Genomic DNA, 23,925 nt, shown 5'->3' with positions numbered 1-23,925 from the left:
AAACAGCCGGTTGCGCGCTGCCGGCCGCTTGGGGGTCGACCATCTCGATCGGAAGAAAAAACTGTGCCCGCGGTGTGGTTTTGCCAGGACCGGTTAAAGCCAATGGCTGCACTGCCTGAACAATGGGCTGAAATTGTTGTGCAGCGTTGGGCGGTGGCTCAGAGCGATTGTAATGCTGACTAGGCATGCGGTAGTAACTCGAAGCTGAAGGGTGGGAGTGGCCACCTCCTGACCTACAGAATCGAGCAATATGCCCTCGACGTCCACATGTGAAACAGATGCGATTCGTGTCCTGGCCGGAATTATAATCGGGTCGAAAGGATGAGCGCCAGTTACCTCGGTTGTTGTTCTGTTGATAGTCATTCCGTGCCCGAAAGTTGTTATTGTTCCGCGATCTATTCTGATCCTTAAGTTGCTTAATCTGATCTTCTATTGCCTGAACCTTCGTAGTTGTTTCGGTCAGCTGCTGAGTGACTTGAGTGAAAACAGGTGACGCCAATTCTGTATTGAGCGACAAAGGGTTCAATTGAGCTGCGAGACTGAGAAATTGAGAGGAAGTGGGCTGTCCAAACCGTGCACTGTTTTGCATAGTCAGCTTATACTGTTGTTTGACAGCGACATCACGTAGGCGTTCAACGAAGTCAGCGACGGTTGCAGGGGTGTTGGTCACGAATGCCGGTTTGAATTCAATGGGAAGTGACTCGAAGAGACGAATCATTTTTTCTCGTTCGGTAGCGGCCGGATTCACAGTTTCGACGTAATCCAAAATACGGTGGACATAGGTGCGAGGATCGGTAAATGCCAGTGTACGACAGCCTTCGTTCATAAGGTCAAGTTCGAAGCGAGTTTTCCCAAAAGCGGCTAAAAAATGAGTTCGTAAATCTGTCCAGTCAACGCCTGCAGGTTCGGTAGTAAACCATCGGAGCGCGTTATTTCTCAAACAGAGCGCAAAGTGCTTGGTTCTGTCTGCCGGTGTGAAATTATTAGCGACTGCCATTGTCTCAAATTGCGTTAAAAAGTCATGCGCATCTTCATACGACAACCCGCCAAACTTCGGCAGATCACGCAGCTGAAGAGATGTTACACCAGCAACTGCAGCACCATTCTGATTATTCACAAACACAGCGCCGTTTTGATTGTTCAAAAAATTAAGCAAATTCTGATGAGCTGTCGCGTTATTCTGAAGACTCTGCTGTAATGCGGCATTCTGCTGATTAGCTGCGGTAGCGGTATTAAGAATATTTTGCAAATCCTGGGGAGTTAAAGCCATGACATCGACTTGCTGTTGATTATCAACCATAAGCGGTCTAACAGAAAGCTGTTTTCGCAAGTGGGAATTAGCGTGCTGTACTTTAGCTGCGTTACGAGTTTCCAGGTTGAAAAAGGATTCGATAGATTTTAAATTACGATTTAGTAATTGTCAACTGAAAGGAAATTGGATGGGTCAATTAGTGACTTACCTGTTGGACAGGCAGGGCGGTGGTGGGGTAGCGGTGGACAAAGGTCACTCCGAACGCAACGATTTGAGAAGTTGAAAAATTTCGATTCTCGGTATGCGACTCCAAGGCCTCGTCCCCAATCTGTAGCGTATCTCGTTACGATACAGCACCGTAGCTAGTTTCGCTGCAGTACAGAAATGGGACACTCTTTGGTGCGCGCCACAAAGGTACAGTACAGGCTTCGCATATCGAAACTGGGCTCGCTATCGGTTTCCTGTATCGAATCCTCAGCTTTGGCCCCATATCGCTGTATTTGCGTCCCATCGCTCCGATCGCATATCGCACTGTTTACCAGTTTTTATGTGTGCTCTGTGTGTTTTTATGTGTGGTGAAAAATTCGAAGTTTGTTTGAGGAATTTCGATTCTTGGGTTGATTGTTTTTATGCCATCATTCTAATTAGTTCCTAGTGTGAATTGTGAAATGTTTGTTCCCTGGATTGAAAGTTTTTGTGTTTGGCATCATAGTCCACACTTCGCAGTTGGTGATGCACTGATGAGACATCAGTTGCATTTTCAAGCCATCCGCGCAATTTATTTTGACAAGCGTACAATAATAATTGTAGTGGTACATACGGATAACAATTCGCAAAATCAAGTCTTCTTTTCCCAGCCTCGCTTTTTTCTCCCAATCAGTATTATGTGGTAATGAATGGGAATTCAGTTTTACGTTAATATGTTCGAAAGCACACTCGGTGTGAACGATCTTTTTCTCCATTCCGCTTCTTTGAAGCTATGTAATTCTGCATGATGTTGTTATCTCATAATATTGACGAGCTGGAACAGGTGGAATTTTTAAGAAAAGCACATTTCGTATGTGCATTTAACTGAGATTTTAAAATGAAATGAAAATAGAAATGATATGAAGCGTATACATCTTTAATGTTCATTAAAAATAAATAACTCTCGAGAAAAAAATATCGCCACATTAACATAATATCCAAAAACTCACTCATCTGCAAAAGATACAGGGAAAGCCCTCTGGAGGTGGCTTCATAAATACTGTATCGTTTTTCTTTGTATTTCAGGGTATGCGTAAAAAGCGCGCGTAAAATTTTTGGCTGATATGGGACGCGGGGTTGGTACGGGATTTGAGATACGGTTCGCTGGATACCGTATCAGAGAGTTATGAATACGGGACGCATTAGGATACGGAGCATACCCCCGTCCCTAATCTTTTCACGGGTAACGAGGTACGCGAAGCGAGAACCGCCATACCGTATCGCGTATCTCCTATTCTGGGACGGTGGTGCCCTGTACCGTAACGAGATTCGCTACAGATTGGGGACGAGGCCCAAGTATAACGGGCAACGGAGACTGGCTCATACGGAAATATTGTTCACCCAATCGACCGAAGAAATACAACACCAGCAGAGCTATATATACTGAACCACTCGTACAGGAACAGGAAACACGAAAGGCGGTACAACCCAGAACATACTCGTACAGCACCAATACCAGAGGAGGAAATCCCCCGTTACAGCGAAGCGAGTCACGAAGCTGGTACACTGCGGCAGAGCCTGAAAAGTCTCCAGCAGCGTTTCGCTGCGTTCACACTGAACCTGTCCAGAGAGCGCAAACACCCCGACGATGACGGACGGCCGGAGGAAAACGGTGTCCTACCAACGGAGACGCACCTTTTGCGCGAGATCTTCCAGTCACTGGACAGTGTCAGCCGTTTTAAACTGCACCGCGTGTCTCCCCTGTGGAATTCCATCTTGGCCGACGCCAAGACTGTCCGGATTTCCTTCGAGATGAACCCGTTTTTCACCGCAGTATACGGCGCCGTGGCGGGTCTGATCAAGTGTATGAATGGTGGAACACAGCGGCTTATTATTGAGCAGATGACGAGGGACAAGTTGGATGGTGCACTGACGGTGATTCAGTGGATGCTGCGCAATACCCACATCCAGCAGCTGGTGTTCTCTAATGTGGATTTTGATTGAGACGACCGTTTCATGGGGTCCGAATACGCCGGGAACGGTGGTATGGCTGCTGAGGAGGCGGAGACCGGAGGGAGCCGGTGGATACGACGTCTGGTCCAGCATCTGAAGGTTTTGGCGCCTAGTTGCGATGCAGTGCGGCTTCGACGTTGTCAATTCCGCTGTCACCAACAAATGGCCGCGATTATCCCGGATGCTGTACTGAAACCGGATGCAGCGGATATGGAAGCACAATTCTGGGATCTCTACGAGGCCAGTCTGTCCCGCGACGGAGTAGATGTGCAGGAAATGGCCGAGTGGATTCGCACAGGATCGGAGTCGTTTCGCACGATGGTTGTTCAGGTACGAAAATACCGAAAAAACTGGCTGGGTAGAAATGTACGGTTTTCTTCTACGATCGTAATGATGGCCGATGCGGCGACTAGTTAAGCTAAAATGGTATGCACACCGCTGATTTATTATTAATTTATAGAAGTATTTAACCAATTCTAATGGTTTGTTCATGTGCAGTATCTCAAGGATTGGCAAAGTTACGATCCGCGACAGACGACGCCGTATCACGGTCGCGAGTGGACGGTGGAGAATCTCCACGAGCTGGATGTTTCCAAGCTGATCACCATCACGTTGCGTGCTTTGAAAGAAGTTCTGCCGGAAGCTTTGAAAGATGCGGAGAATTCTGGAGATTATGAACTGGGCGAAGGGGAGGATGGTGGAGAACTCAACGGAGGCATTCAAGAGGATAGTGATGGAGAGTCTGAAGATGAGATCGATGATGATGATAACGACGACGTGGGCGAAGACGAAGATACAAAGAGCGATGAAACTGATGATGAATAATTTGCCCGAAACTGTCTTGTACCGGGTACTTATTTTGCGCGAATCGTATGGTTTGTTTTCTTATGTTACAATTAGAAAAATTCAGCCTGCTGTGTATTGGTAGACCGCAGCCCAGCTCTTTTGTGAGGGATATGACTGCAGATGATTATTAAAATAATTATTAAGAAAGCGGATATTCCGACAGAATTAAAGTTAGAGGAAGGAAAGTTGGTAGACAGCAGAAATTTTTACGTTGGTCATGGGTCACTCAAGTAAATTTGAGCGGAAATGTGAGGTACCCTGTCAGCAAGAGTTTTCCTGCTGCTGCTTTCAGTACTCTGTAGTAAAAGTAGTGAGATTTGTACTGTGGCGTATTCGTCCTAATGGCTAATTATTTTCGCCGCAATCCGATCCGCAACAACGCTCAACGCGGACGCCCTGGCTACAGAGTACAGGCATTAGACATAGGAAAACAAGTAAAACAGTACGCTTGGCAGCTAAATGCAACAAACTTTGCACTGGGTATCATGAACTACAGCGGACTCGCTATTGCTGTAGCTCATGATATGCACGAACGGAAAGCCTTACTCTCCCGTATCCGTACTGGCCACTCAGCACCGCGGCGTGTACACTGTACACTGCACATCTACAACACCTACGGTACATCGTAGCGGCAGTACAGATCCACGTTCATTTCTTGATCAATATCAGCCGCGGATGGGCTCTACCCGGTGGCATTTCGCAGCTATCACACCTTCACTATTACCTGGTGTGCGCGTGGGGGAATGATCCTGTACGTACACGTTATCCTGCTGCCGGGGATTATGCCTAATTTATCCGGGATGCTGCGTATTTCCGCATCCCAATGGAGATTGGTTGCTGGGTGAATGGTGCGGCCCAACCGGTGTGGACCATCCTGGAATCCACTGTGGTGTACTTGAATAACATTCCCATTTTCTTTGTCCCCGTTTTCTATCCAATGCTGCAGTGGAAGGGGCTGTACAGGCGATATGTAAAGTTAACGTCAGTGGCGCCATCTAGTGACGGGAAACAAACCAGTCCATCGGAAGCCGCTGCTGCGTCATCGCGCCGGGGCGCGCTGTGACCTTTCTTGGCTATAACGTTATGCACGGTATTGTTGCTGGTGTGCTGGGCGTCGAGCACGGTTTATTTTACGCTGATCAATTTCATCCCGTCCGAACAATTGGAGACCGTCAGCAGCGTAGCAGCTGCGCTGTATTCCTCACAATCCGTCATCGATCCGCGAGTGTTGTGTCTCGGCTTTCGAAATCTCGACAGCAATCTCGTTGCACTATGGAGAGAACTGAGAAATCGCTGAATACTGGAGACCTTTATTATCGCAGACATGAGGCGCGAGGAGGTTTTTATGTTACGTCCAGCTATTCGTTTTCTCGCTTAACATTTTCCTCGTTTTGTTTCTCGCGCATTTTCACGTTTGACGAAGAACGTATTTGAGTACAGTGTGGTGTCACTTGAGCGTTGAGTCTTTTCTTTCTTGAGGAACGTTCTTAACGAAGATGGATGCGTTTCGTTGGCAGGAAAATCCGCTATGCTACCAGCAAACATATCGAGCCATGACGTTGGTGGACAGCGTTTAATTCTGGCAGTTGTTGTTAAATGCAGTTGCAGCTTTGGAAATATTGATTATCAGGGTGGCTCGTGCCTCGTATTATTTAAGTTTCTGCTGATTCATTTTCAATCACTGCTATTTGAGCAGGCTTGTTAGAGGGATCTGGAAGTTGCCGGTTAACACTCGCCCTCATCCATGTGCCTAAGAGGCACATTTAATAATTCAAAAATTCATGGAACGCTACACTGGCAGTTGACTTCTTCCTATCTGACCTGAATTCCTCTGAAAATTTGTTTGCTTTTCACTTACTGAAACAGCTGGTGAAAATGAATTAACTGAAACCTTTAAAACTACTAATTCGGTAATTCCAACAGCTTCCGGTTGGTGAACAAATGGCAGCCTCCCAGTGTGGCAGCGTGATTTGGCTCTGCTGCGAATTTTGCGAAGTCCTCACTTCTTTTCAGATTCAGTTTACCGATTCAAAAGCCACTCTTTCCACTTGCGTCCTTAATGAAAAGCAAGAGCAAAGTGTAGAAAACATTTTGCGTGAATATCAGACCGTTCTACAACAGATTTGGGCGAACCCATGGGCTGCGCCTGCGCGGCACACAGGAATACTTCGTGTAATTAAACCATAGACGAGTGCGAGTGTTAGGAAGAACGATCTGATGAAATATGCGTAATATTGTTCTACCCAGTAGTTAATAAAAAGACAGTTACATATTTGTATTTATAGCTGATTATTAAGCACGTCGTTGGCTTATGTTAACTGGAGAGCTTTAGCATGAGCTAAAATAAAATCTGAAGTGTGTTGATGCCGTTTATCTGTGAGTATTCCCTCTACAAATAAAGAATAGAAATTTACATCCAACACTCAATCTTAATGCCGGCACATTTACGGGCGCTGTGCCGGAACCAATGCGGTACTTTTACAGCGCTTTGCCTTCTTTTATGGGCGATTGCTGAGTTGAATCAACGGTAGTATATTTTCAGGACAAAGGAAAGCGGAATAATCAATAACACATTCCATTAAATTTACGAACCATTTCCTACGTTTTATGCGGTAATCCGCCGATCGACGCTGGTCAGTTGTCCGTATATAAAGCTGAACGCGTACATGATCTAAATACATATGCATACTCCTTTTAACGAACGCATCTGCTTCCTAATAACATTTCGTGTTACAGTCCTATAACTACAGTTGAGAATGTGTCGTACACTGTTCACCGTACTGTTGCTAATGGTGGCCATCGGATGCGTGATGATTGTGCAGGTGGAGAGCGGCACGATCAACGTGGACCGGATCGTCTTCGGAGCCGGGCGCTGGTCGATTCAGCCGGAGGACACGAACGTCGGCGCGGTACTGGTGTTCCGCGATAACTGGTACGGCGGGGATAAACGCTTCGCCATGTACCCGGGCAAATACAAAGATTTGTGACCTTTTCGCAGCTACAGCAACGGCGACGCAGAAGGGGCGAATAGTAAATAGCCTTTATGCACTGTATAACTCAGCTCTCCACAGCTACTTTGACCCTCACGTTACGGAGCTATAAAAAACGCTTTTAGATTAACCTTTAAGCATATGGCTTTATATGAACCACGGGATGTTCGCTGGCGTTCCGCAGTGCAGTCGTGCACCGAAATGTTTCTGCTGCGATGGTCGGAGAAATGCAAGTAATTAAAGTAAATGAATTACAACGCTACGGACAGAATGAACCCTACACCAATGGTCTTAATCTTCGAACTCAGCAAAATATTTTCTGCGAAAGTCTTAGAATGCTTCGGCATTCTCTTCGTACTGAGTCTGCAGCTTTTGCTTAGAAAATAGGCAACAAATGAAATATTTCCTAGCCTTTCAAGTCATAACTGTGAGAAAAAGACCATCCTACCAGGTGGCCTCTGTCACTGCTCACGACGGAACACCCCCCGGAAGTATCGACGAAGTTTATTGGAGATACGACCACAAAATCCACCAACAAGGCAACAACCAACCAACTGACATAAGGGAAATCTTTAGCAAGCACATCTGTGCTGCAGATCCGTGAAAAACATGCAAATGCCCACAACAGGACAATTCGCAGTAACAACCATGGGAAGGGGGGCTGAGTCCTGGGCTATACGTAAACCCACCCTGACAATCCAATCGCACAACATACTGCAAAATTACTAGAACTTACGTATATAAATACTTAAGCTTCTGTTAGTCAATCCTCTTCCTTGGAAATTTGGATCAACAAACAATTCACGACATACAAGGACAAAATTGATTGCGAAGCAAGTACAATCACCGAAAGTTGCCAAGCGTCTACTGAGGATACCGACACTATTCAGGCTTTTGCACAGCCTATATGTACATAACTATATCTCGTTGGAGAGTCCCGGTTAAATACCAAACACCGCGTCGATGCCCAGCACCGCCAGCTTGCTCAGTTGGCGTACGTCAATATCTCTCAGGTCCACGTCATCCCAGTCCCGCGGGCGGCCGTCCGCAGTGAATCCGTTGAACCTGCAGCCAACAGAATTGCTCTACACCACAGCAAGTACTGTATTGGTTCCTGATTCCTCATTTAAACCAAATTAAACGGACCATGTCACGTGGGAAGGGCACTTACACGTTGAGATACCTGCGAATGGTCTGCCATTCATCAGGGTATGCCAGACTGCTCCTCCACCGCTCGTGCACCAGCGTCACTTTACCGTAGACGTCTTCACTAATGCTAACACAATGCGCGTCCACGCCCCACAGGTAACGACTGATCACGTGCTCCCAGCCGTCCTCACAGTTTACAACGAGCTTCTCGATCCGAAGTCCCCGCCCATCAATGGGTAATGGCGTTGAATATGTCAAAGGTAGCAAAAAGCGTCTTTCATGTTCCGGTAGCGCTACCAAAGGTTCTGTTGGCTGCTCGTATAATAATTTCTGCAGTGAATCATTAAACCATCTCTTCACTCTCCAACCGTGCATGACCAGTCGCTGGCAACTCTCTTGAATAGAACCGAATACTAGATAGTAGTGAGTATAGCTGTACACTATCTGGAACGACTTCATCAGCAGCCACGGCAGTTTAATATCCATGGCCTCCGTTAACTCCAGCACGTTGATTAGGAAGATCCAATTAAACAGCATGACATCCCAGTCGATATCGTCACTGTGATAGTCGATGGCAGTGATGGTCAGACTCTTCGTGGCGGATGTAATCGTCCGGCACAACATCCATATCACGTGATAACATTTGTGATCCTTGCGGCCCCACGGGCCTTCTTTAAGGTTTTCTGTTAGAATACTCAGGTGCTCCGTAGCTCGGAGCTCGCTCAGCATGACATGCCACAAGCCACATACACTGAAAAGCAACGCTGGATGAAACATTATACTGTAATCATAACCTCACAAACGCGGGCTAATGTCAGTCGTACACTCTGTAGCGTATACTAGCCCTCCTTAAAGTGCTCTGTAACTTAAAGTGCACTTTGTTTTTAGTTTATAGTCATTTGCTGCGTGCAAAGTTATGGATATTCTGTATCTCAAAGGAACCCAGACATTTGCTTCAACTTAAGGAGCACTTTAAAACTGGAATATGTTGGCTGGTTGGTTTAAACCAAAATCACACTTTAAATGACAAAGTAATTTAAGGTGTGCAGTTAGAGGGCCTACCGTGTTTACCGTTTACCATTGTTAAGGGAAGTGACCTGGTGCGTGACACCAAAGCCGTGCACATGCACGAAAACTTTTTGCTTTCGTGCAGTCAAAACCACTTTTCCGCATTGACTTATGGCAGTGGGTAGCCAAGCGAGTTGTGCAAATTGACGTGGCAAGCGTTTCTGCGCGCAATATCCGCATGGGGAATCATGGCTATCAAAATATAGTCTCATTATGAGCCGATGTACTTCAAGTTTTGCATGAAAACGACATGAATGGGCGTTTTCATGATCGTTCTTTTTTCACCGAATCAGGTTTCCATCGTTTTTGGAATCTTAAAATGAAATAAGCAATTACCTGAAAATGAAAACAATGGTAGAAACCTGGTTGAGTGTAAGAACAACCTTCATGCTACTGTGCGTTTTCAGGCAAAAATTTAAAAAGATCGGTTGTTAAAGAGAGTTTTGGTAATGCACCTCCGTGCGTTTAAACTTTTGAATGTTTTCCCGTTCATAAATCCCCAACGGCTGTTGCGCGCACACACGCTTTCAAGCCACTGTATATAAATGTTAAGCTACATGCCATAAAAAACACAAGAAAGTGTTTGAAAGCACGCGAAAGCTAAAGTTTTCGGGTATATGTATACACCAATTTGGTACCATGTGCCGGGTCACATCCCTTAAAATAAGTAGCACTTGCGCGCAGCAAGAATGGCGAAACGAACAGCAGCAGTTTACCGTTTGGCTCTGGCTTGGCTTTGCACGTCCAGACCAGCCAAAATTATCCAGAGGATTTCCAGTGGAAGGTATGGGAAAGGGAATATTGAGCAAGCCATATCTGTAGGACAGTCACTGCATTACAATAATACTTACTAATATAGTAAGGTTACAAGAGTTTAGATATGCTGTTCGCTGATAAAACTGCATAGTATATAGTTTAAGCATCGCCCTAATCAAGGGGCTTCACTGTATTGTATACAATACAGCCCCTAGAGAACCGCGTTGGTTTAAGTTATGCACATAAAGCTAGCGTTTGTACACCAGTGCAGAAATGAATCGCGGCTTCGATATGCGATATAGTGTTGCGGCCGACAGCACGCCCTTTACGACTGCCGATAAAATTAATTTTTTGCTCTCGATATCACCTTAACTGGCTAACCTGATCCTAACCTAATTGCAAATTCGCACGTACCATAGTTGTTGTGGGCGATTTGCGGCAGATTTCCTGTGGACGACAAACAGTTGCCCAGAACCTGCACTAGCATTTGCTGCGTCCACTCCATGGTTGCGGTGTCGGTCTGGGTGGCAATAATTACACCGTGCACCCATCCGCACTGATGCGAAGATTGAAGCGACAAGGCTCATAAAGGCCTCTCATCGATGCGTGGGTTCTGTACGACTCACGAAGCTCTTCAATAAAGCGTCGTACGTCGCTGGATGTGCCGAAACCCAACGGCGCTGTGGCCCAGGGAACGAAGTGCTTGGTGTACAGCAGTCCCTGGGTTTTCTGCAGCAACGGTGGCTCGTGGATGGGCAGATGGCTGATCACTTGGTAAATTTCCACCACATCCACGCCGCCAATAACAGAAGACCGGCTTTCGGCTTCCGACCTTTCCGTACGGATATACACCATATCGGATACGACCAATCCATGCAGAATAATAACCGCTGAGCGAAAACGAAATGGTCCGCCGGGTTCATCGCGCAGCGCGACAAATGCCGGTGTCGTGTCGTGCTTGTCAAAACCGTCACCTGCAATGCCCCGCAGATACAGCAACGGCCACACGTGCGATGCATGGATCCAGCGCGCAGCGACTGTGGTGGAGTCAAAGTGGATGTAGACATAGTCTCCATTAATGTCCTGAATGAATCCTAGCCAAAACAACGAGTCCTCCACCCTCACAACCACGGTGTTCTGGTAGTTGATTCTTTCGGCGCCCACCAACCGTCGTCGAAAAGACGGCGCCGCACTCTTCAAAGTCATTCTGACACAATACACGCATATATAACCTTCCACAAGATGTGTGGTACTATTTATTAATCTACGAGAAAGGGAACTCGTAAAAGGGAAATCTACTTTAATTTACTCGTAAAAGGGAACCATGTTGCGTGAAGCCCGATTAATGATTGCAGATAGGTTAAAACTGATGTGGTGCATAATGCTTTCTGTAATGTATGCAACAGAAACTTCAAGGCTTCAGATCACTCAGTCAGCATATTAAAACCGTATAACAAGACGGTACAGAGAAGACGGGAATATGTCGACGCAGATCTTATCCCCCTATGTCCAAATATAAAACAGTTCTATATGTGGACGTTTTTCTCACTCAGAGCTCTTTGTGGCTAACGATCTGGTTTGCGGCTGGTTAATGTATTAAAATGGCACACGCGGGGTAGTGCGACGGGTAACACAGTGATGCACAAAGGAATTATTTCACATGCCTGAACGATGATGCATAGAAGTGAGAAATCTAACCAATCTGCGCTGCGTACTAATCGCAGACTTGAACGGCAGTAGACATTAATGGCAAGACACCAACAGGAGCCATATTAGAACATGAAATCTTTATTGATCTCCCCACTGCGCATACATTGACCCGAATAAGAACAATCAGGTATTGCTGCTGGTGTACCGGTAGACACATCGCACAGTAAAGAAAAATTTTGAGCGTCCCTATTGAGCGTCCCTATTGAGCGTCCCTATTGAGCGTCCAGTTTTCAACAAGGGGAGTAGTTTCTTTTGTTTCGGCTGGTTAATTGTTAAGGTTCTTACGTGTTGATACGATACGACACGTATCTTTGAGTGGGTACTATTACGTACAGTATACATAACAGAATGCACCATTTCAGTTTTAACCCATCTGCAATCTGCATCATCGTTAATCGACATTTACGGAATATCGTTCCCTTTTATGAGTAAATTAAATTTGATATCAGGTTTTTCTGTAGTCAGACACTATCGCATATCAACTCCTTAATTTGTTTTTGCAATTGTAGATACTATCTTTCTGTTGATTACTATTTTTATCAGCCAACTGTGTATCCAGTCTCCTTTACAAGGAAAACTTTAACCAAGTCTCTGAATATTATTATAATGTACAGATAGGATTGTCCCGCAGACACTGCCGGCTCAATATTCGTTTTCCCTTTCCTTCCACCGGAAATTCTCTGGATCATTTTGACTGGTCTGGACGTGCGCTGTCAAGCCAGAGCCAAACGGTAAACCACTGTTGTTTATCTCGTACTGTACATTCTTGCTGCGCGCAATAGTGCAAAAACGATTAGAGCGCTTGGTACTCGTATAGACAGACTGAATTAAAAAACATTGATAAAATTAATTATTATCCCTTTTGTGTTTTTTGCTAAGTTTACTGAATTGACAAGAAGCGTGAAGTACAAAGATTCTGTAGCATATCGCTGCATAAAAGAAAGTGCTACAGTAAATTATAAGTCTGACTACTTCTTTGAAAACTGATCAGTAAATACACTACCGAGTAGAAAACGGGCATTTGGCTGCATTTGTGAGATTGTGATTAAAACTTTTCATCCAGCGTTGTTTTTCAGGGTATGCGGCTTGTGGCATATCATGCTCAGCGATCTCCGCGCGACGGAACACCTCAGCATCTTAATAGAAAACCTTAAAGAAGGCGAGCGCGGCCGCAAGGATCACAAATGTTATCAGGTCATATGGGCGTTATGCCGAACGATTACATCCGCCACGAAGAGCCTGACCATCACAGCCATGCATCACGAGGAGCACAGTGACGCCTTCGACTGGGACGCCATGCTCTTTGACTGGCACTTCCTCATCTACGTGTTAGAGTTAACGGAGGCCATGGATGTTAAATTGCCGTGGCTGCTGTTAAAGTCGTTCCAGATAGTGTACGTACGGTTACACTCACAACTATTTAGTATTCGGTTTTATTCAAGAGAGTTGCCAGCGACTGGTCATACACAGCTGGAGAGTGAAGAAATTCTTTAGCGATGCACTGCGGGAATTAATATACATAACAAGCAATGGAGAGCAACCACTGGTAGCGCTACCGGCACACGAAAAGCGCCTCCTGGTACCGTTGGCGTTTGCAACGCCATTACCCGTTGATGATAGGCGGGAACTTCGGATCGCGAAGCTCGTCGTAAACTGTGAGGACGGAGGGGAGCACGTTATCAGTCGTTTCCTGAGCGGCGTGGACGCGCATTGTGTCAGCATAAGTGAGGACGTCTACAGTAAAGTGACGCTGGTGCACGAGCGGTGGAAGAGCAGTCTGGCATACCCTGATGAATGGCAGACCATTCAAAGGTACCTCAGCGTGTAAGTACGCTTCCCCGGTGAAAAGGGCCTGTTTAAATAAGAAATCTGGATTTAACACTTATTTGTGGTATAGCGCGAAACTGTTGGCTGTAGGTTCAACGGATTTACTGCGTACGGCCGCCCGCGGGGTTGGGATGACGTGGATCAGAGGGGTATTGACGTGCGTCAACTGAGCAAGCTGGCGCTGTTGAGCATGGACGCGGCGTTCGGCATTTAACTGGGACTCCATCGATATTTGCGTAAAGTGGAGGAGTCGGAAAGGTGTCGGTACCTTGAGTGAAGGCTGCTTGAGTGGTTGCGACTCTGGCTGGAACCTGTACTTGTTTCGCAATCAATTTTTTCTATGTGTATCGTAAATTGTTTATTAAATTTTGAATTTCGGCCAAAGAGGATTGGCCAACAGAAGGATAAGTACCGACTACCGATATACAGAGTTACTAGAAGTATATTTAAGAAATGAAATTACCTGGAACTATTAAGCCTGGGTGAGCGGTTTATGCTACACGTGTAGTTCGTATGATAAAATGATCAAAACATACTTCATATAAGAGAACGCAAATTTGAAGGAATACGAGTAAATAAGAGTGCAAAGAAATTATAAAATCTTATTGTGAATTAAAATTATTTAAAAATATTTGCTATCATTCAATTACAGTCATGTGAAGACGAAGAACCAACCATAATATCACAGTACCTAAGAGTATTTTTAATATTATCTCTTTACGCCAACCTTCTTAGATACATATGTATACATACATAGATATAATATATATAAATTTTCAAGCGGCGGCAAGGAGTATATAAGTGGGCATCTCAAGAAAACGGATGCTTTTAACCTTGCGACCGAGAAAATTGATTCGTAGATGGTGTGGCCACACACTCAACGGGAACGCAGGAAAAATTACGCCGTCGCTAACACCGGTCGCAACACTTCGTGTGTGATGGCAGGCTTTCACGTCGTGACCGTTCACGGCGGTTAAATCGCGGAGTCATCACACTTTTGCCCATCGCGTCCGTACACCCGGAGACGGGTGCAAAGGACAAATTCCCTTTCCCGCACTTATTCATATGATATGACGTTAACTTCTGCTGGAAAAGAAAGGATATTTAAAGAGTTTTAAAGTCCTGGTGGTCGGCATGAGAAGAGAATTACGCACACGGCAGTATTTCCAAAAAGCTGCATGCTGTCGCTTTGCCAGTTTTCTGCACACGCAAACGCAAGTAAACGTTCCATCATTTCCGGTTGGAGGTATGCCTCCGCTTTAATTGATAGATGTCGCTTTCCGATTTACTTACGGTGTCGTGAATGGTATGACAGCATGCTTAGTCAGCGCGTAGAAAGTTTATGCAGCTGCCTTCCGTTTCCAACCCTAAGAGGAACTGCACTCCGATCTACCAGTGCACAGTTCGGTGCATTTTCCTTACTATTTATCTCGTCGCTGTATTAATAGCAAGTTTCTCTGATGAGCTTTTGCACTCTATAAAAGGTGAAATGTGGAAACCATTGTTAGATGTGGAATGCTACGAAAATAAAAGTCAGTGTGCATCCGAAGCATAGAATACTGATGTGTTAACGGTCCGAATCGGTTACAAAGCCAGAAAATTCGTCCTGAGTGCATGATCCATGGGAAAAATTCGACAAATAGCGTCAGCAGTTTAACTAAAACTCGGTTCGTAATCTAAAGAAGGCCTATCGTGCGCTATTCTCCAAGGGGTAGGAAATGTAACCGATAATCCCGCAACAACTGATTTATTCTGACGATTTGGTGTCGAAGATTTGTTTTTGTTCGTGAAATTGAAAATCAATCTCATGGGCGCTTGTTAAATCTCTCCAAATTTGACAAACGCCCTAAAGAATTGATTTTTTTCATTTCTTCACGGACCAAACGGTAACGGCTGTCAGTTAATGACCTTAATAAAATAATGCCTGCTTCTTTATAGTTTTATGCCCATTTTAGGTTCAGTTGTAAGTTCATTTCAGTTTTTTCCAATAAGCTGCAATATAAAGTACGTGCAATAAATGCGAGAAACACTTTTCACAAAACTCTGCAATACAAAACAGTATTGCATGCAATAAACACCTACTCCATAGCATATGCAACTGACATGTATCGAATGCACCAAATGCTTACCCGAAAGTATCAAGGTGGACGAAGTTATGTTTTTGGTTTTACTGATTGCAACCTGTGTTGCCTATCTGGCCTGCGTCGTTTTTGGGCAAAACATAAGCAATACAGGCTGCAATCACTGAAGGATAGAAAATGTAGTCGTTCGGTATGTCAAAGGACTGGCGATTTTTTCAACTAAACTTAAGGAATAAGCATAATGAAGGAATCGCATTGAGGTGAAACCAAAAGCAAAACTAAAAAACACAAGTTTAACCGACCGCAGCATTACTAGTGCAGTATCGCACCGTAAGAGTATGGCAAGTTTTTGAACGTGCAGTGGAACCGGCTGGTTAGATTGGTCATTCAGTTCTAACTGGCGCAGCGTCGCACCACTAATTGTCAATGCAACGAAATGAACGCTGTAGCGAACACCGGGCTGTTGGTTAAAAAACAGGCAACCCCAGCACCTCGCTTCCCGATTGGATCAATACTGGGACGCTAAGAGTCGAACAGCGATAACACGCACTTATTCATGCCCAGTAACGTTTGCTGCAGGGCAGCAGCAGGAATTGTCCCGGCAGGACCGGGATTGTACAGCACCGGAAGTGCACCGCCAGCTGTTGATTACACCGGCAGACGATCGATGACGCCAAAAGGAAGCAGCCTGGCTATTCATGATCCGCAACCGGGAGGATACCTCACTGCTGTCATACAGGTGCGGCATGGTTCCCTTCCAGCCAAACAGCACGAGAGATATGGACATCACCGGACAGAGCCGATCGATGTTACCGCGCGATGCATCGGGAAGACGATCCTAGCGATGAGGCAGCTTGGAGATAAACTAAACTTAGCTAAACTAATTATTAAAGGAGCTACTAACGTTTGTACAACACGTATGATCTCCTTAACACTGCGTATATTAAGACTTTTTGTCTCCTTTTCGACGGAGCGCAGTTTGATAGACTAATACACGACGTCAACATAATATTTATAGCGATCGAAATTAGACTGTACCGTTGGTGGGGTGGTAATTACTCTTCTCTACGGCTGATTGGTTGCTGTACTAATAAACAGCAAAATCCAAATTTCCATACATTTTACCGACCGCACCTCGCGATCAGAGATCTTGAAATCAGTCATACTGCAGCTTGCTCAGAATCTTCCTGATTAATTTTTGCTCCGCGCCGCTTGCCCCGCGCTTACACAGCCGTAGCTCATTAGCTTGCTTTTCTTACTGAATCTTGCTTTGTGTAGTTTCTAATAAACTTTTGCGATGACCTTACACTAGGAAAGTGCGCTCGCTTTTTGCGGGCACTGCATGATCGAAGCGTAGCAGGACTGTATACAGAGTGATGGGCACAGCTTTTTACTGTAGACAATCCTCTTCGATTATGTGATGCTCTCATTCCGGTTAGTAGAATTTTTAGTACAATGTCAAGTGAAATCTCGGCCTCTAACCTCTGTCCGCAATTAAGTAAAATTTCGCAAATAAGTAAATGTTTCAAATACATGTTTCGAAACTGTACAAAAAAACATAAATTTTTCAGCTATGTGGAATAAATTATGCCGGTACATGCACTGATATGGGAAATCACCGCCACAAATGCGCGACGTAGTAAATGGCGGAGTTATCTGCTGAATACGGTCTGAGGTGTTGGATTTGGTAGTAACTTAACTTTCGGTACTTGGTAGATTATTATCGTAGGGTGGGGGGGGGTAAATTATCGTTAGGGTGGGCGAGTGGCGGCAGATTCCCTGTAGACGACAAGCAGTTGCCCAGAACCTGCACTAGCAGCGTCCACTCCATAGTTGTGGTGTCGTTCTGAGTGGCAATAATTACCACCGTACACCCATCCGCGCTGAGGCGAAGATGGAAGCGACAGGCGTCAACGATGTCTTTCACCGATGCATGAGTCTCGTACGACTCACGAAGCTCTTCAATAAAGCGCCGAGCGTTGTGCCGAAACCCAACGGCGCTGTGGCCCAGGGAATGAAGTGCTTGGTGTACAGCAGTCCCTGGGTTTTCTGCAGCAACGGTGGCTCCTGGATGGGCAGTTGACTTATCACTTGGTAAATCTCCACCACATCCACGCCACCGATAACCGAAGACTGGTTTTCAGCATCCGACCTTTCCGTACGGATGTACACCATATCACATGCGAAAAACCCATCCAGAAGAAGATTTGGATTTGATCATATCGAGGAGATGACCAACGGCCGATATAAACATTTACCGTGCATATGCGCGCATCCGGTTACAAGCATCACCGTGCATATTTGCATTTGGTGGCGGTGACCAACGCACAGACGACACATTTTTCATTATTCTTGAACATAGAATACCTTCGCTACGCTTCGGTCGATTATATTGTTTAACTGCAGCGGAATGAGCATACATACCAGCTGTTGTCCCCCATGTAAAGTTGTAAACAGCGTTCATCAGCTTCCGGTCAGTATCACTACCGACTGTTTCACGGTCAGTATCACTACCGACCGACGGTCAGTATCACTACCGACTACGCCTTTCTCCATGCTAACAGCCGGATTAACCAAAGAGTGCCCGCTGACGTACAGAGTACGTACAGTATACTACCGGTACCGGCGGTATTCACCTTTTTCAGCAACGTATAATGACGATCACTAGAATCTCGAAGAAACCACCTGCCGGTGGGTCCACCGACATGATCCTGGTGCCAGTCCATTGTCGTCATTCGTTTTACACTGCAAGACAGTATACCCTTTGGCTTTCTCTGTCGGACCACCAGACCGCTAGAACAGCCTACTAAAATTCCCTTGGCAGAACCGACGGACACTCTGAAGCAAGAAAACAACCAGTTTCCGGTCTCGTCAGGTTTGGACGCCACATGCGTCGCACAGATGGCTCCAACACACGTACGTTTTGCATAAACTCAGAATCCCTTAGTTGCGTTGCCGCTACTTTTTAGCAATAATACCTACCGTTTTAAAGCAATATTATCTGCAATAATATCTAGGGTTTTAGCAATATCATCTGTCCGTTTCTATTTCCTGAGTGGGAAACGGAGTGTCCACTACCCCTCGTTTCCGCTGTAGAAAGCGATATGCCAGCATGTTATTACTTCACAGATGGTTAACCGCACCGCGCATTAATCGGATCGAACAGCAAAAAACCACCACCAGACAGAAGACCCTGCGGCCGTTAATCGCCATGACGTTGTTAAAGTGGTTTACACTGTCCGCGTTGAGCGTGTGGATGACGGCCATTCCGTCTACTTCGGCATCGTAATTGTAATACCCATGGCACAACAAACCGTTCTTGTTGACCTCCAGGTCAATTAAGGCTGGGAAATTGACTATAATAAAATGAAAAGTTTTACATAATTAACATAATTAATGAACAAATTCAACATAATATATGTACCGGGATACGACTACAAGTTCATAACGGCACGACATGGTCTTAATTCGGGGTGAATCTCTAAATTGGAGAGGATTAGGCATAATTGCATGAGCAATTAACAAAAATATGCTATAAATGTAATTATTGTTATGGCGGGTAATCTCCTCATTCATACACTAGTCGATAACATCTTTGCATTTTCTTATAATTCTGTCATTCTTTCTGTTGCACATATAACTGTACAGATAGGTATCGTGCATGCTAATCGGTATGTAAAATGGAACATTAGGATTTCTTAGTAAAACAAAAGTTCCAAAAATTATTTTAATGTCCATTAATCCGAAGCATAAGACATAGAGCATAATACAAATTTTTCATAAAACAAAATAAACAGTAGAAACATTGCGAATGGACCGACTGTGCTGTTCGGGGGCCGGTTAAAAAAAATCCGATTTAAAATCATCGAAATTCGAGATACGAAGCAATTCATATTACATAATACACCTAGAAAATGCATGTTTATGTGCAAAGGCAGACCGCAGCGGATGCCGCTGTCGGTGACTCTTTGTAACTCTTTGTATCCCGCAAAACTTTACCAGCACGTAATACCTATATCCGTAACCATCGCTATTTAATTGATGCGCATGTGCGTTATTAATTAACTTCCTGGTATCTCCGCTGACGCATACAGACATCGCGACGTGGTTTCTTCTAACGCTGCGATTTCCCGCTTCCGTAACCGGCAGACAAACAGACGCGCAAGCCGACTGATTGGGGTAGACAGTTTACGATATTGTCTGCATACATTGCAGGGACCCCTCGCTGCGCTCCGGTCAATAAATAATAATTATATCCGAAATCAAACACAGTTCCACATGTGACATGACCCGGCGTGTACAGCGTGTCGGTATGTGCCTGCAGGTTGATTGAATACCGCCGCCGCTGACGGAAAACGGGCAGGAACGAAGAAGAAACCAAATTACCAGCCGATTCCGTGTAATGGCTGACGGTGCGGTTTATTCTATAACTAATCAGCGCGTTGCGCCGTGTGCCGCAACTATGGCTATTCGAATTCACCAGCTAATTATTGCCATGTGCCGTACGTAAACATTTTTTGTCAAATTCGTTTGGATAATGCGCCGGTGTCGTGCGGCGATGTCATGGTGTGATGTTCAATACAAAATTCAATCAGCCGTAAATCAGCTGGGTAATTACACGGTAATGAACATAAATGTTTTGCAGCCTTTTCCTAATAAACCAGCTGACCCGTATGTGTCCCCTTAAGCGCCACCATAAACAGCTAAACACGTTAAGCGATCTGACAGGCATGAGCTATATAAAGACTTGTCGCGGTAGCGTTGTATCGAAAGAGTTTATTTTTCCCCGTTGAATAATAATCTCCAACCAACATGGTCTTCGCACGCGCAGCTTTCGCCGTCTTCGTTCTTTACGTCTACGGTACGTACGGTGCTTGGTTGACGCTTTGGGTACAGACGCTTTTTCTGATCCGCTTCTTTCCCACGTTTTCTTATATTTTTTCTGATTTTTGCATCGGTTGTTGATAGGACTCAATGCGGCCGATTACGGGACATCACCGGCCCCGTCCTACACCCCGGCTCCCTGCACGTGTGTCGCCGTGACCCAGACCCACATTATTACCATTAACAATACGGTGGCGCCGCCCAAACCCGACAACCGGCCATGGCAGTAAGCGTGACCTTTTCTTATCGTTTACTCGGGTTTTTGTAATGCATTTTCATTTCAAACGTAAGCGCTTGGCTCCCGTCTCCCGCCTTTTTTTGATAGTGAAACCTATACTTAAAATGCATAGTCAGGAATGTAAAAGTTATACGTAAATTACCGTGCTGCATACTTGTATATGGAACTGGAAAGAAGGTTGTATGCTACGCCTTTTCACGCATACTACGCAAATAAGCGCTTTGCAGTTCGAAACCGGTGCTGGCGATTTATGCGCATTGGATTGGGGTTCTTGTTGTACATTGCCTGTTGATTTTATTATTCAGTTCTCGGCCGATTCCCGCCTTTCTAAATCGTAATCTGTAGAAATCAGCGGATGCAACACGCTGCATGCATACATTTAGCATGTTTTGATCGGCTAATGGCAGTTTGATCGATCTTGATCTGGTTTTGATTAACTCAAGTGTGGCCTGTTCTTGTGGTGTAGATACGCGATCAAAGTGGGAGATATCTTGTACATGACCTCGATACGCGCCTTTAAATCCTTCGCCGACCGCTCCATCATCACGTACGGCGGCACGTATAACGAAGCCATCCAGGTCATGACCCTGGCCAACCAGATCCTCACCGAGGCCGGCTGTAAATGGGAGAACGTCCACGATCTGCTGGCCCTGGCGGTCAACGGGCCCAGCGAATTCCCGCTGGTGGACAAAGCCATCGCGGATTTCTGCAAGACACACAACTGCACCGTCGTAAGCCGCACAAACCTTTGATTCAGTACTGCACACACTCTCCACCGTACGTACCGCCATATCTTCTCATTGTAGTTTCCCTGGGCCGGCCATCTGCGTACCGGCGGTGCGATGACGGATGGAGCGTTGGTGGAGATGACAATTCAAGCTAACAACTGTAACTGGCCTTAATTCGGTTCGTCGTAGTCTTGCCGCGAAGGTCTACGACCGACTGACGATCTATGTACGCCACCCGGAAATACCCCCAAGGGTTTCATGTTTCTGTATTTGATTTTATGAGGCCAATGCGCGTGAAGCTCATAGAATTTGTGCTGAATGACATTTTTATGGTCATAAAACTGCCTATAAATCTTGGCTGAAAAGATTTTGTGTGATTAAAAAGCCGAAGATAACAGACAACCCAAATAACAGATATATCTAAGCGTTTCAAAAATAATCCCGTATCTGCGAGATCTGGACGTGATAATGCGAAACTAAACCAAATTAGACGAACATTGATGCCGAATACCGTTTCCTTGATTACCGTTTCATTGCCTAAGGCTACATTTCACTGTACAGCCAGACGAAATTGCTAATACAATCGACGCTGATTACGTCGCTTTTGATACAATGTAGGACTAAATGGTCGCATAGCCCCATACCCAGCATTCTGTACGCAAGCGGTGCAGTGCACTTGTACGAAACGGATATTTTGAACTCAGTCGTACAGTGCACTGCGCTGCATTCGTACTGAATGTGGAGATATTGGGTATGCGACCATTTTGTCCTAAGCTGTATGCTGGCTACAATGCGGTACGTGCCTAGACGGCACTACGAAAAACAATGCCATCATAATTTTGCCCGTATTTAATTTAACATCGATCAACATAATGCGAAAATCCATACAAGTAATGTCGGTATACATCGCAGCGAAACTTGGCGATGAGGAGGTACTTATAACCATAGGGAATGCCTAACTTATAGTTGTGCGATCGACTAATTATTGGTACTTCAGGATAAATTTCTGTTCTCCCTTTAACTATCTCGATATATTAGGTGCCGTTAATTTTAGAAGCAGGTTATACAGAGCTGATAGAAGTTTGCTTACAAGCTTGTCCCGTAATTTCTATCGTAGAGGTACAGATAAAGCACAGCACATATTTATTTTTTCGCTAACAGTTGCGCCCAGAACGATTGCCATTACACTTCGTCTACCACAATGACAATTCACCACAATTCACCACACGTCTACTACAATGTCCTCTTAAGATTTAAATATCAAGAAAAAAATGAGAAAATGCTGGAGAAAAAAAAAGGAGTACTAGGCAGGAGAAAAAATTAAGGAGAGAGGAAGCAAATAAAAGAGAAAAGTTGATACTTTATAATTTATATCGATAGTTTATAATTTCGATCGATAGTTGGCATACACCAGTTATACCAAATGCATGTAGAGCGTAAAATAATAGTGTGGCATGCCACGCCGCACTATGGAGTTTGCCGTATGAATTTCTATTAATTTGTTGCCATGCTAATATGATAGAAATTACGGAAAAAGCTTGTACGTGCATACAGATACAGCATATGGAACTGTTTTCGGGAAACAAATTTTAAACTTCGTCGCAGTCTATATCCTGCATGTCGTTATTCCATTCGTGGAAGCTTTTCTTTAGCAGCTGTATGTCCTCGTGCGACAGGCCCTTCTCTCCCAGCTCCCACATTAGAATGACGTACGTAGCGATGACCCCGGCCAACTAGAAGGCATTCTTTTTTACGTTAAAGTTCGCCAAAGATTATCCGGAATTGGAAGGATTGACTTACCGACGCCACAAATCCGCGGTCAATAAAGAAGAACTTGCCCACGGTGAAGCCGATGCGATTCTTCTGCACGCTCTGTATGTACGACACCAATTTGGCATGCCGGCGCTGATCATCGACCAGATGGAGGAATTTGCGTAGAAAGGGCACAATAGATTCAGCCTAAATTTACAAATAATTATACAGCATACGCAAACTGCAAATCAATAATAAATATATACAGCCAAAAAAGTATCAAAAATTACCGGCAGAAAATTCAGCAAAAAAACTAGGCGCAAGAAGCGGTCGCATACTGGCGCTTACTTTATCGTTGACGTAGACGAACATGACGGTCGCCTGCACCAATCCCGCGGCGGACACCACGGTAACGCCCACCGCGTCCAGCTGGAATCCCGCTTTC

General features: G+C 45.1%; 2 protein-coding genes across 2 annotated transcripts; both read left to right on the top strand.

The window, feature by feature from the left end:
- Nucleotides 1–2,984: 2,984 nt before the first annotated feature.
- On the top strand, nucleotides 2,985–4,278 carry LOC129595488 (uncharacterized). Its single transcript, XM_055492513.1, has 2 exons — nucleotides 2,985–3,781; nucleotides 3,950–4,278. The coding sequence occupies exons 1-2, from the start codon at nucleotides 3,455–3,457 to the stop codon at nucleotides 4,274–4,276; spliced, it is 654 nt and encodes a 217-aa protein (XP_055348488.1). The 5' UTR covers nucleotides 2,985–3,454; the 3' UTR covers nucleotides 4,277–4,278.
- A 16,306-nt stretch (nucleotides 4,279–20,584) lies between these two features.
- LOC129595462 (uncharacterized) lies at nucleotides 20,585–22,085 on the top strand. Its single transcript, XM_055492484.1, has 4 exons — nucleotides 20,585–20,739; nucleotides 20,847–20,988; nucleotides 21,467–21,731; nucleotides 21,807–22,085. Exons 1-4 carry the CDS (start codon nucleotides 20,691–20,693, stop codon nucleotides 21,900–21,902), a joined length of 552 nt encoding a protein of 183 aa, XP_055348459.1. The 5' UTR covers nucleotides 20,585–20,690; the 3' UTR covers nucleotides 21,903–22,085.
- Nucleotides 22,086–23,925: the final 1,840 nt, after the last annotated feature.

The sequence above is a fragment of the Paramacrobiotus metropolitanus genome, unplaced genomic scaffold (genome assembly GCF_019649055.1).
Source record: "Paramacrobiotus metropolitanus isolate TYO unplaced genomic scaffold, Prichtersi_v1.0 Parri_scaffold0000078, whole genome shotgun sequence".
In the NCBI taxonomy this organism is placed as follows: domain Eukaryota; kingdom Metazoa; phylum Tardigrada; class Eutardigrada; order Parachela; family Macrobiotidae; genus Paramacrobiotus; species Paramacrobiotus metropolitanus.
Note: the sequence above shows the minus strand (reverse complement) of the source record. Positions and strands in the feature narration are given on the sequence as shown.

What these genes read in the sequence shown, in the direction of transcription:
- LOC129595488 (XM_055492513.1), top strand. Translation starts at nt 3,455, where the DNA reads ATGGGGTCCGAATACGCCGGGAACGGTGGTATGGCTGCTGAGGAGGCG. An exon ending in TTCGCACGATGGTTGTTCAG is followed by an intron (nt 3,782 to 3,949) that starts GTACGAAAATAC and finishes GTTCATGTGCAG; the next exon opens with TATCTCAAGGATTGGCAAAG.
- LOC129595462 (XM_055492484.1), top strand. Translation starts at nt 20,691, where the DNA reads ATGGTCTTCGCACGCGCAGCTTTCGCCGTCTTCGTTCTTTACGTCTAC. An exon ending in CTTCGTTCTTTACGTCTACG is followed by an intron (nt 20,740 to 20,846) that starts GTACGTACGGTG and finishes GGTTGTTGATAG; the next exon opens with GACTCAATGCGGCCGATTAC. An exon ending in AGACACACAACTGCACCGTC is followed by an intron (nt 21,732 to 21,806) that starts GTAAGCCGCACA and finishes TTCTCATTGTAG; the next exon opens with TTTCCCTGGGCCGGCCATCT.